At 41.0% G+C, this 13,257-nt stretch overlaps 2 protein-coding genes across 2 annotated transcripts in view; one reads left to right on the top strand and one right to left on the bottom strand.

The window, feature by feature from the left end:
• The window catches only part of LOC311263020 (TSC22 domain family protein 1-like), a 34,906-nt gene extending 30,416 nt beyond the window's left edge, over window positions 1-4,490 (top strand). The window contains exons 2-3 of the mRNA XM_084362859.1: window positions 1,943-1,994; window positions 3,718-4,490. Coding sequence (XP_084218985.1) covers window positions 1,943-1,994; window positions 3,718-3,987 — 322 coding nt within the window. The 3' untranslated portion in view covers window positions 3,988-4,490. The remainder of the gene's footprint in view (window positions 1-1,942; window positions 1,995-3,717) is intronic.
• Window positions 4,491-6,134: 1,644 nt separating this feature from the next.
• Window positions 6,135-10,062, bottom strand: serp2 (stress-associated endoplasmic reticulum protein family member 2). Its single transcript, XM_084361211.1, has 3 exons — window positions 9,882-10,062; window positions 7,533-7,605; window positions 6,135-6,642 (listed from the first exon to the last, which is right to left on the bottom strand). Exons 1-3 carry the CDS (start codon window positions 9,963-9,965, stop codon window positions 6,602-6,604), a joined length of 198 nt encoding a protein of 65 aa, XP_084217337.1. The 5' UTR covers window positions 9,966-10,062; the 3' UTR covers window positions 6,135-6,601.
• Between the last annotated feature and the right edge of the window lie 3,195 nt (window positions 10,063-13,257).

The raw sequence follows: 13,257 nt of genomic DNA on the forward strand, positions 1-13,257 counted from the left end.
GCACTTAAATTAATTGTACTTGGGTTGTTTCCATCACTGGTTGTTATATATTTTGACACAGATTTAATTTTTTTTACTGCAAATGATTATCCATTCCAAATATTGTTTTTCAGTCTCCTTGATCAACCCTGAAAAAGCCATATCTGTGACACTTATTTATATGTACCCTCTGATAGCACTAGTCTCTAGCTTCACACTTGGTGGCCTGAACATTTACTTTTTGCTCTGCTGCCTCACTTTGCTTGGATTTGATCGTGGGAACACTGAGTGAACCTGTCCCAGGTGTCCTCAGGAGTCTGGATGCTTTATAAGGTACAAGTAGATCAGAGGTGTATTCAGGCCCAAGACCATTTAGTGCTTTATAGACTAGTACTAAGACTTTAAACAGACTTTGACACAGGAAGCCAGTGCAGTGATTTAAGGATTGGTGTACTGTGTGTGCTCCACTTTTCTTTAGCTCTGCAGTGCTGTGTGGGGCCACATGGGGGCAACATGTGTATGGACATGACGATGGCACTATATGGACGGACTCAGCCAAGGCATTTTGATTGTTGGATGAAATGCAGTTGTTACTGTGGTAGATAGTATGTTGATTATTAACAGAAATGTTGAAAAATCAGATTTTTGGCTACTGCTCTTTTACCATCAGTGTTTGTCTGTGTACTACTTTATTCCTACCTGAAAACAGGGCTGTTAGTTTGACTGACAGGGCTGTATTTTATAAAGTAGTTGTAGTGAGGAAGGTTTCACATTCTTACACCCCTGAAATTGAGGGGAAATGATGTGAGACAGCATAAAATGGCATGAAACCTCCCAAACTGCTTATATTCACAAACATTTTGGGCAGGAATATAACTCACCACGTCAGTTTGTATGGCATGATGAGACATATCTATTATCAGAGGGATATCCTTGTAGTGTTACTGTTCCTCGGGGTTGAAAAACACTTGCATCAGGCTGGATTCCTGCGTTGAAACAGGAGCTGATGGATGTGTATTGTCGCTGTTTGAAATCTTGTCCTTCCCCTTGCCTGTTTTTCACCACTACAGCTCTTTTTTTCTCTCTCTTTCTCTTCCCATCCGGTTTTCCCCGGTTTCATCCACCTCCTCTTCTCGCTCCTGGAATATTTTATGCAAAAAGCGCGTCAGCTGAGCGGCAGGTGGGGGCGTTCCCGCATAGATTATGCAAACAGCCTCCGTCTCGACCAATCGGCGGCCGCCCTCTCGGTTCGTCGCTGGATAAATTATGCGGGCTCGTCCCGAGCTGCAGATTCTGTGTTGTAGAGCCGAGATGAGCTGACCTTGGATTGTATTTGTGCCGCTGCGGTCGGTGCACGAGCTTTTTTCTACTCCATACAATATCGCCTCGTGGATGTGTCTCGCGGAGCTGGTCGCGTGGAGGTCGAGACGGGATCTATTTGTGAACGGACTGTAACATTTACGAAAAAAAACAACCAAAAAAAAAAAAACCCAACATGGCCAGCATGAATTCGCCGTGCTACTCCGTGGCGATGGATCTCGGCGTCTGCCAGCTGAGAAATTTCTCCATCTCGTTTCTGTCGTCGCTGCTGAGCGCGGAGAGCTCGCACGTCAAGCTCGACAATAGGTAAACGCCGTAATAAAGCCCCTGTAGTGTCCTTTTACTGTGTTCACCTGCGGCAGTAATGTCACCTCTGTGTGTGATGGAGGCTCAGTCGATGGATGCTACTCTCGCAGAGGCCACGCCGCTTTGTAGGAATGAGGAATTGCTCCACAATGAAACCAGGCCGTTGATTTTTATAGAAATTTCCAGAGGCTTCCTGTAACGACCCACATTTCTATAAAGGGGAGGCAGGCTTGCTTCTCTGTAAGGCTGCGGCTCTGCATTGATCCCGTGTAGTGTTGCAGCACAGATCGGGTCCAAACTGTTTGATTCATTTGTCTTTCTCTTATGTTTTTTGCAGCTCGTCAGGAGCCAGCGTTGTGGCCATTGACAACAAGATTGAACAAGCAATGGTGAGTTTTGTTTTATTTTTACCTCTAAACCCCTCACAAAAAATCTGACTAACTGCTTTTATTACAACTAAAATGATGTTTGAAAAAGAGGGGGGCTTCTTTATGACAGGATGTTGCATGAGTTGTGTTTATCTGCGTAGTTTTAAATAGGTTTTCATTTAAATCCCTGGCACAAAACATACAAAAAAACAGGCTGTGGACTACAATGAATGTCACATTGTATTGTTCTGTGGTCGTCATATAATTTCAAACCCGTAAAAGTTATTTTTGGGCTGAAAAATTACTGTTTATGCTAACAATATAGTATGCTAGTTAGCTAGCTTAAAATAAGTGTAACTAGCACTTACCTCAAGCCAACCGCCCTACACAGCTCGAGACGCTAAAGTATTATTATTTAATGCGGTGTAATACCTTTTGTTTTTCTTAATTGTGTTGTTGTAATATCAGGTCTATAAATTCAGAGCCTTTTTCCAGCCAGAAAACGAAACCTAGGTTTATTTTCTGTTTCACTTTAGTCTCTGTTGTTGTCGCTGCTGCTGTCAGGGCCTGTTGCTAGGCAAACTGGAGGGCTCACACGCCTGGTTATAAATATCTCTGCTTCTGATTGGCCCAGGGTTAATGACGTCGCACCTTGGGAATACACACACACACACTCACGCTTTGTCTTTATCTTGTTTATTGTGTTTTAACCGGATTATAAATCATCTGACGTCACTTTAAATGATCCTTGTTTTCAACTTATGTCATTATGTTTGATTCATGATTAAGTTTGTAATATTTTAGGTCTGAATTATTTTGTACATTTTATTTATGGCTTGTTTTGGTTTGTCATCAGGCTTTTCAATCATACATTGATTTAATACATAGTGAAGATATTGGCAGCATTCTGTCGATCAATCATATGTTACATACAGTTGTCTGTCCCCGATGTATGACATGATGACAAAATTTGTTCATTTTTATTAGCGTTTTTCTGTAGTTCCTAACAGTTGACCGTCACTGACAGTAAACAAACTTTTAATACACATTTTTAATACACTCACTCTGAAATGAAGTTCTTTGTTTGTAAAATATTTTATATCCACACTGGATGAGAGCAATAGACACTGTTTACGAAAGTTAACATTTTGATTTGCCAATTTGCAACATATTGATCAGTCTTTTTTTATTTGTACTTTACTGCCAGTTGAGTACTGTTCCAACCTTTGGGGCCATTTCTTTCATTTTCTCCCTGTTTATCAAGTTAGATTTATAATCATATGTTTCTTTTATCATAAAAAAGATCTTAGCCCTAAAAATTATTGGGTCATAGGTTAGAAAAGAAACTTTTGGCCTAGTGCCTCGGCTCTCTTTCAAGAGGCACTATGTAGTTTCTGGCTCAGAATTTTAATACTTACAATATTAATGAAGTAATAATACAAACTCAGAAATGTTTATTTTTCTAAAACTGAATAAAAAAGCTGTTTGAAGCTAGAAAGGTGGCAGGGTCCGCCAAATATAGACGGTATGAAATGATGTTGTCTTTTTAACGTCAGTTTGTTTATTCAGTTTATTGAGTCATGAAAACAAAGAGTTTGTTAATTTAGTTTGTTAAGGCATAAAAAAAATAAAAATCAGTCAATGAAGATCTTAAAATTTCTTCCCCAAAACTACGTAGTGCACCTTTAATGTGAATCTGTTAAAACAGTCCAGTCATTAACACTTTTCTCTCCGTCTGTCTCAGGACCTGGTGAAGAGTCACCTGATGTACGCCGTGCGTGAGGAGGTGGAGGTCCTGAAGGAGCAGATCAAGGAGCTGATCGAGCGCAACTCCCAGTTGGAGCAGGAGAACACCCTGCTGAAGACACTGGCCAGCCCGGAGCAGATGGCCCAGTTCCAGGCCCAGGTCCAGACCGGCTCCCCGCCCGCCGCTCCGACAGCTGCCACACCGGGACCCCAGAGCAACGCCACCCTCATCCAGCCCACCTCACACAGCTCTGGCCCGTCGGCGTAGCCTGGTCTGTAACGCAGACGAAACTGACTTGACATTTTTTGAGTTCTGCTACAGCAGCAGCAGAGCTACACCTTGCCTTCTGCAGCAGGAGGTGACGCTGTTAAGACAAGAATTTGCACATATTTATCTCTCAGAAGGATGCAGCTGGTGGGACAGGCGGTGCAGTGCTTCGCAGCACAGCGGGGGGGTGACAATCTTGAAGACGGTGTACGGCGGGATCGGTTTCAGAGCAAGATTGAATCATCGAACATTTGCCAAATAACCCTTGGACATATCAACTAGAATGTCTTACCAAGAAGAAACAAAAACAAGTTATCAGTGGCGACAATATAACTTAACTATAGATTTAAAAAAAAAAATCACTGTGCCTGTGTCTGGATTTTAAGTGATGTCGATTTTACTGATGAGGGCGGAGGAGGACGAGGAGCAGGAGGAGGTGGAGGATTGTATTGGTTGTTACTTTTTTTTGCTGAATGATGTAAATAAAAGTTGTTCTCTCTCAATGCTGAATCCTAAAGTTACAGGTCGAGAGGTTTGAGAGAGAGAGAAAAAAAAAGCCTTCTCAGAGTGACAAATGAAGAATGTGAGCTATTATTACCATGACAAAGTCCCCATCTGGAATGGGGGAGTTGGGTGGGGAGGGACGGGGGAGGGCGGGAGGGTATTTTGAACAACACTTTGGCAGAACTGATGACGTTACTTCAACCGTGGGGTTGTCGGGATGAACAAACGTGGTTTCTTATGGAGATGATGATATTCTATTTCAGTATTTCTCTTTCAAAGCTCCTCATTTTTGCCCTGGACGAAAGCTCATCATTGCTGTTCTCTCAACCCTGCAGTGGCATGTAATTTAAACCTTATTCGACAGGGTTGAGACATTTGGGCTACGCTGCATTTTTCTCTTTTCGTAAAAAAAAAACAACAAACAAACGAGTTCGATGGGCAGAAGATGATGTATATTTCTGTATAGTGTAAGTACCATGTAAAATAGTGAGGAGATGGGAGAGGAGAAAAACAACAGATGCTATCTTGGCCACACAGATTGAAGCGGGTGAGCGAGGAGCGTGTGCTGGTCTTGCCCGAAGTCTGTGTCGTCTATTTTTAATGCTGTATTTTCAAGACTGTGGATGGGACGGACGGGAGTTTAGGTTATTTAACTGACAACAACACAGCCAACAATGTTGTCCATATCTCTTTACTGCAACATTAACTCTTAATGTAAAACCATTCTCACTTTGCTCTTTTTTCTTTCTGGAGTATTTGCACCTTTTTATGATTTTTTTTTTTTTTTTTTCCAAAAGTTTTTGACAGTGATGTAACTTCTGGATGAACAATATCTTAAATCTCAACATTTAAACAAAAAAAAAAAAATACAAACTCTGGAGATGTTTTTTCTTTTTCATTCTGTGTATCAGTTGTATGCTCATGTTCTGTGCATGTTTCTGCAAAGACCGGATGAGATATTGTAACATACTTACCACAATTGCACTTGACAGCTGCACTTCACAAACTTTCAATAAACATGCTTAAAGAAGAATAACAACGCGGTCACATCTCTGTCCTGTTCTTCCTCGTGTTACCAAGCTATGGTGTCTGCGATGTGTCTTAACTCGCCTGTTAACTGAGATAAAAGCCTCAACCGAGTGGTGTTTGGACTGAAGCCACCAGGTGATCTTCAGAGTATTCGCTTACTGCCAATCACTGTTGGCTAGTTAGCTCAGTTAGCTGTGCAGTCGAGGACCAGGGGAGTGTTGGTGTTTACACGGCGAGCACAGGAGTTTTGGATTAGGATAAGTCAGGGCTAGCTTGTTAGCTTGCTAACTTGGACTATGATCTCTGCAGCTCAACACGTAGACATCATAAATGTCAATGTCTGATTCAGGAGGACTTACTAAGTTTCAGTCGGGCTCATTTAAGTCCCAATTTTACATTTGTTTTGTCTGAGAATTTAGCAGAATTGAATGTTTTTCACTGTGAACTCCAACAGAAATGAATAATAGGATGAGCGGTTCATTCGATTTGTGGTTCAACCCAAAACAAAAGATGATATGTTACACTTGAATTCCTATCGTGCTTCTGTAGAGTCTCTGGAGTTGATGTTTGATGGTGAAATTCAGACAATAGCAGAAGTAAAACTGGAGGCTTCCTAAATGCTCAACATTTATTTGAAAAAAGATCTTCTCGCACGTCACAGACGAACACTGAAACAGACACATATGGCACATTGTCAGCAGGAATCACCGGCCACACACACTCTCACATTAACAGTCACACCTTCACACACACACACGTGCCAAGTGAGTTAATGACACGCATGTTCTCCAGCCAACGTGGTTTTAGACTGTCCATAGAAAAAGCTGTCAGTACCACAGACTGCAACACTGTAAACGCTGATCGAGGGCGGGGGGCAGATGTCCCGGGGGAGGGGCTGGTGGAGGAGGTGGTGGTCGGGGGAAGCTTCACTCTGAGGTCTGCTGGATCCGAAGCTTTGGCGTCAGTCTCTGTGCCTCTGGAGGGGGGGTGGGGGTGTGCAGGTGCAGGCTAGCCGGGCTCAGTGAGGGCAGGGTGGAGGGAGGGAGGGAGGGGAGGTGGTAGTCCAGAGGCTCCTTCTGGATCACATCCCCATACGGATACTCTGGATGATCTGAAATATAGCTGAGAGACACAGACACACCATGTGTTTGTGTTAGAGTTTTGTTTTTGGTTGCTTTCATATTAACTACATTAGTCTACTGCCATATTAGCATAATCAACCACCATGTTGGCTATATTAGCTAATTTCCTTATTAGTTTAATTACACTGATATTAGCTGCATTAGTTTACGACCATATTAGCAGAATCTATCATTGTATTAGCGTAATCAACCACCATATTGGCTACACTATCTAACTGCTATATTAGTGTGATATACCATCATATAAGCTTACAACCAAATCAGCCAAATTAGCTCACTACTTTATGAGTGTAATCAACCACCTTATTAGCTACATTAGCTTTATTTAATATTAGCATAATCAATCACCAAATTAGCTACATTAGCTTAATGCCATATTAGTGTAAGCCATCACAAAGTTAGTGACATTAGCTTACTGCTATAATAATGTAATCACCCATAATTTTAGCTACATTAATTGAGCACAGTGTTACCTACAATAGCTTACTACTATATTAGCGAAACAAACACCAAACTAGACATATTAGCTTACTCCCATATTAGTGTAATCAACCACCATATTAGCTACATTAGCTTACTTCTATATTTGTGATCATCATATTAGCTGCATTAGCTCACTACCTTCATCGTGTTATCCACCATTATATTAGATACATGAGCTTATTGCAATATTAGCTTGATATACCAGCATATTAGCTACATTAGCTTACAAACATATTTGCCTAATCAACCACTATTATTAGCTACATTAGCTACCTCCCATATTAGTGTAATCAACGTCCATATTTTGATGTCATCGACCATGTTGATGTTAGCTACAATAAACAGAGGTAAAACCATGTAAACACACATTTTCCTCTGATAGCATACCTGATCCACACACAACAAAAACAAAGAGGGCAAGCAGCCAGGGACCCACAGGATACTTCTCCTCTTGTGGTCGCTGTGAGAAACACACACACACACACACACACACACACACACACACACACACAGTACATTGTCAGATTTCTGTTGTAACAGGGATGCTAGACGCTGCAGAGTACAAGTGAAACAGTTTGATTTACAAAGCGGTGTCACATTTCTAACACTGCTCAGGTTGTTTGGTTTTTTTTGCTTGGTCACCAAACCTGCCACCACACATGATCTCGTTTTTTGCACAGTAGGTAAGATGAGACGGGTATGTTGCTTGTCAGAGCGTCCACAACAACAACTTTTCTGGTGGCACTGAACAGACCAAAGTGTCTCATCATACACCGAAGGTTTGCCGAGTTGGCGCTTTTTTCCAATCGTGGCTCGTGTGGAAAAGAAGAGTGGAGCAGCACGAGTCAGTCTGGACCGATGTGAGGGGGGAAACACGTCTACAGCTCAGGACACGTGACCTGTTCATCTGCTGCTTGTGAGGGAGGTTGTTGCTGTCAGTGATGGTCTCAGTGATGCTGGAGGAGGAAGTGGCTGCTTTCTTCACAGTAACAGCAGCAGTGTGGGTGAAAAGAGCCTTGATGTTTGACTTTACGTTGCTGTTTAAACCCTATTTAAGGACAGAGGAAGTGCACCACAACCCACATGAGAAATATGACGACTGTGTTCAAAATCTTTGTGGTGAAATACTGCAGCGTCAGCTTGTTAATGCACTCCTCCGACCATTAGTCTCATTCACGCCGATATTATCTCCCCCGTGGGCCCCTCACTGTACATCTCATTACACAGAGACCTTCACTTATTTTCCAGTCACGTATTAAGAGTCGTGATTTAACTCGACACTGTCGACTTTAAGAAGCGCATACATTAATAACAGATTCAGGAGGATGGCTCGAGAGAGATAAATGGAAAAATGTTCCTTCGTCTGGGGCTTTTGAACGTATCGCACAATCTCCCTCGACTTTGCAGCAGCCGCTGAACGGACCTCGAGGTGGGTTTGTTCTGTCGGCGCCAGTTTCCAAGGTAAAGGATGAAATTCAATCTGGACTTGGACGAGAAGTCCTCGAAGGAAATGTGACCGTGAACAAAATCCATCCGCTGAAAAAAACGTGCGATACAATCAGAAAGTGAGATATAACCCGAGGCAGAGAGGATGCCTACAAACTGTAGCACGAACAACTTAAAGATATTTATATTTAAGTGCTTTATGAAGGAAACTGAACACAAATATATTCAGTTTACAATGATATGAAACTACAACCATCGATGTTTGGACAGCTCGATTAATGTTTCACTGATTATCAGATAAATAGTTGAATTTTCTCTCAGTTGACTAATCGATTACTCGACCGTATGTTTCACTACTAGATGAGACGCAGTACAATTATTACTTTATACTACTATTACAACTTTACACAAAGTTATATAAGATGTGTGTCTCTCACAGGACGGACACGCTACTGTATTAGATGGTTTTACACAGTATGATGCAGCTATAAAGTATATAAAGTAAAATGATCACAACCTTTAACAGCTACAGCAGTAAATTAACTGTAAAAAGCAAGTTTTTAAACGCATAACTTTTACTCGTAGCGGAGCGTTTAAGGTTTAACACAGTATTTTAAGTTTATAAGTTTGTATATATGTCCAGTTTGATGTCTGTCAGGACACTATATTTACTTTTGTTTTTAATCCTGGTTAATGTTCATTATAATAAAAAAAATGAGTGTAAACGTCACATTAACGCGACACTACAGTGAGATACTTTCACCACTTTTAACTATTTCTTCCACGACTTTGTTTGTTTTTTCTAAAAAGTAGACAAATTTACTATCACAGAAATATCTGATATCAGAATCAAACATTCACATTCATTGATGAATTCCTGTGATTTTCTTCTTCTTCTTCTATAACAAATCAAAACAATGAATGAATGACTTGATGATCACAGCACTTTACCAAATCCACCCCAGCTGTACAGTCACTTCACACCTGCCATTTACTGACTCAACCTGCCCATCTCACAACAAAGTAACGTGTAAGTTACTCTGCTGAGGGCGGTAACGAGCTGAATAAATTACATTACAATGAAGCAGCTCAGCTCGGTTGGGTCCAGACATCTCACGGAACATCTCCCACACGGTGCTTTTAAACATGTTGCTGTGTGACAGACAGGAGACACATCAACACCTCCACCTCCACCTCCTCCACCGTCATGCTGCTGTATCCATGCCGGAGTGAACGTCACCTATCTGGGCTAATGTCATGCTGCCATCTCGCTGTCAGTTAACGGCTCACCAGCGTCTTGGCCACGTTTCCTCTCTGCGTGATGTTCTTGCTGTGTTTCTCGTTGGCCATGCGGATCCTCTGTTTAGCCACCATCTTCCGGCACGATTATAAAACACAAGGATTTAAATGAGTGTGTGTTATTTCGTGAGGCTGCGGGCTGTCGACAGCAACCCTGCGTCAAGCTGGCACACCTCCGACACGGCGACGCCGGAAACCCGCTCGATTCGGCTTTCAAAATAACGAGCGTGGGATATAAACTGTAGTTAAAGAGGAGGTATTGACAGAGATGTTATGTTTTACGACCCGCAGAAAGTAAATCCCGATTCTACAACTTGTTTTTGCCGTGTTTGATACGTTTTCTAAAGCGCTTTAATGTGAAGTTTTTGCAAACGCTTTTATTTTGAAGGGCATCACAGGAACTGATAGGCTTCGTGTTGGGGTTTTCCCCCATACAGCTGCTCTCTGCACCTGGAGAGAGGATACAGTAATCGATGATGGATTTAATTGATTATATTTGGGCTAAAATATATATATAATATAATAAAAGAGCAGAAAGAAGAAGTAGATACAGATATACATGAATCAAATTAATAAAGAAATTACATTAAAAAAGTTACGCACAAAAACATTAATGCAAATGGTTTATGTTTTGTTTTTTAAAAGGATTACTGTCTTCATTCTGACTGTTAGAGAGTAGTTTGTAGTCCTAAAACCCAGAAATCAGTTCGTATTTGTGCTCATCTGGTTCCCTCATCTCAAAGTCAACAGGTTTTTTAAATTGTTTTGGTTAAATGCCTGAATTTTAAGGTCTGCAGTCACCACAGGCTTAAAATATTTACACGTTTTGTTCTACAATATAAAATACATCATTAAATGTCAGACGATTTACTTAAATAGTGCTTATGTGTCTTAAAAATGGCACTTTGCTAACAAGTGGCTAACTGAGGCTACAGAAGTTGTCGGGGACATCAAACATCACCACACCAAACATCTCCTCACTAGTCTGTCTTTACTGGTGGACTATAGTTGGAAACTATTCTAACTTTAACTTTACAACTTGTAGATTCATCTTTTTTTGTAGTTACTTTAAGTTATGTGACTGCATTGTAGTCTGTATAAAGCCCAACATTAGATTTTTACTACAAGAGATTTAATTTACGCTTCGAAAATCACAGAAGTGGTGTTCATCCGTGAAGATTATCTTCCTGAACAAAACATGTAAGTATCATAAACTTGAGTTCACCACAGAACATATTTTTCTTTCTATTTAATAATCTCTTAGGCTTTTCACAAGGATTGTATTAGTGTTTTCATCCATTTTATTAGCTACATTAGTTTACTGCCATATTAGCGTAATAAACCCCTATATTAGCTTAAGCTTACTGGCATATTAGTAGACTCAACCACCGTACTAGCTTCATTAGCTTACAGCTCTATACGTTTAATCAACCACAATAGTAGCTTAATTAGCTTCGCCCGGTGAGAGCTGGATTTGGTCCCAGTAGCCCCGCAACCCCTCGAAAGGGGGGATAAAAGCGGCAACACCCCGCGACCCCAATAGGGAAATAGCGGAAAGAAAATGAGATGAGAGATGAGAGATGAGATTAGCTAAATTAGTTGACCGACATCTTAGTGTAATCAACCACCACATTAGCTACATTAGCTTACTACCATAACAGCATAATAAAAACAACCATATTAGCTACATTAGCTTACTACAATCTTAGTGTAATCAACCACAATAGTAGATTCATTAGCTTACTACCACGTTGGCATAAAAAACAGAATATTAGCTACTTCAGCTTACTGGTACGTTAGCGTAATAAACCACAATATTAGCCGCATTACCTTAGTAGCTTAGAATCTAAATATTGTATTTAAGTGACAGTAGTAGTGGTAGCTACAAGACACAGACATAGTAGTGCTAACACAGACACAAGTTCTTATTGAACTAAGTAAACACCCAGTTTATTTGTTTCACCTAGCTGAGGCTACTGCAGTGCTGCTATTAGTCCCTCAGACCCTCTTGAAGGTCAGCCTACATGTTCAGCACCAGAGACTGAAGACACCAAAATGATCAGAAAGTTAAATCTTAATCAGTTTCAACCAAGCCTGAACATTATAATCTTCATGGGGCAGGATTCCTCTCAGGACTGTTTTATTAAACTGCATTTGTTTGAGTGCTGACATCAAGTTAAGAAGATGTTTTCATCCTCTACACCAGTAGAGTATATTGTTCTTCTTATTGCAGAACACAACATGCAAAAAAAAAGCTGTTAAGTTAGAAACTGCAGCCATGGTGCAGTATTTTAATTAGACAGAATAACTAGAAATAATTGTTCCAAACCATATTTCTATTGAGATAGTCCCAAATCCACAACACGCTATCAGCACAGTCAGGGGCACTTTCGCTCCAAGAGACTCGAGCTCCTAAAGCACAATAACTGCCTGCTGGCAAGATCTTTTAAGGTCAGTGTGATAAGCTGCCACTATGGCTTGAACACAGTGACGTTGTCTGGCCACGTTAACCTAATAAAAGCAAAGAAAAAAGGAACCAGTCTAAGATTTAATCTGAGGCTAACATGATGAACGACGACTCAGCTTTACTGAGGGTGACGTGCACATGTTTCTGAATCTGTTACAGCCGACTTACATCACTCTCTCCATCTGACGAGACGAGCTAGCTCGCTGCTCGGAGAGAAAGGAGGGCAGAGGGAGAGCAGAGGTTGCCTAGCAACTGCATCAAAGGGTTCACTTGGGGAGGGACGGACAAAAGTCCAACCAATAGTGAGGAGGAGAGAGGCAGGCCGACTGTAAACACAAACATCAACTCAAGTACAGTTTACTGACCGGCTGAACGTTTGCTGACTAGCCTTGTTGAGTGTTTGACTGTGTGGATACATCAAATACAGACACTCATGTGGCACTTCTGCCCTCATCATATTTCATTTTACAGTTATTTTCTGTCATCGTGTTTTTCCCGGTGCATGGTGGAATAGGGTCCAGAAACTTTGACAGTATTCTGTTATTGCAGAACCGTCCAAACTAAACACGTTCCTAAGTTATGAATCCAAAAATAAAATGGCATAGCCAAGAAAAAGGTAAAAAAAAACAACAACATGACAACAGAAATACAATGATTGAAAGGCTGCTCAAATTATAACCATCAAAATAGCTAACCCTCATATTAGCTAACATCGATGTTAGCATGTTGTAAAAAGTCTAACACCAATTTAAGCCTGTGGAAAAAGTAACATTGATGTTAGCCTATAGGAGAAGCTAACACTGATGTTAGCCTATATGAGAAGCTAACATTGATGTTAGCCTTCTGGAGAAGCTAACATTGCTGTTAGCATGTTACAGGAGCTAACACTGACCAGTGAAG

The sequence above is a fragment of the Pagrus pagrus genome (genome assembly GCF_965226575.1).
Source record: "Pagrus pagrus genome assembly, chromosome: 9".
In the NCBI taxonomy this organism is placed as follows: Eukaryota; Metazoa; Chordata; class Actinopteri; order Spariformes; family Sparidae; genus Pagrus; species Pagrus pagrus.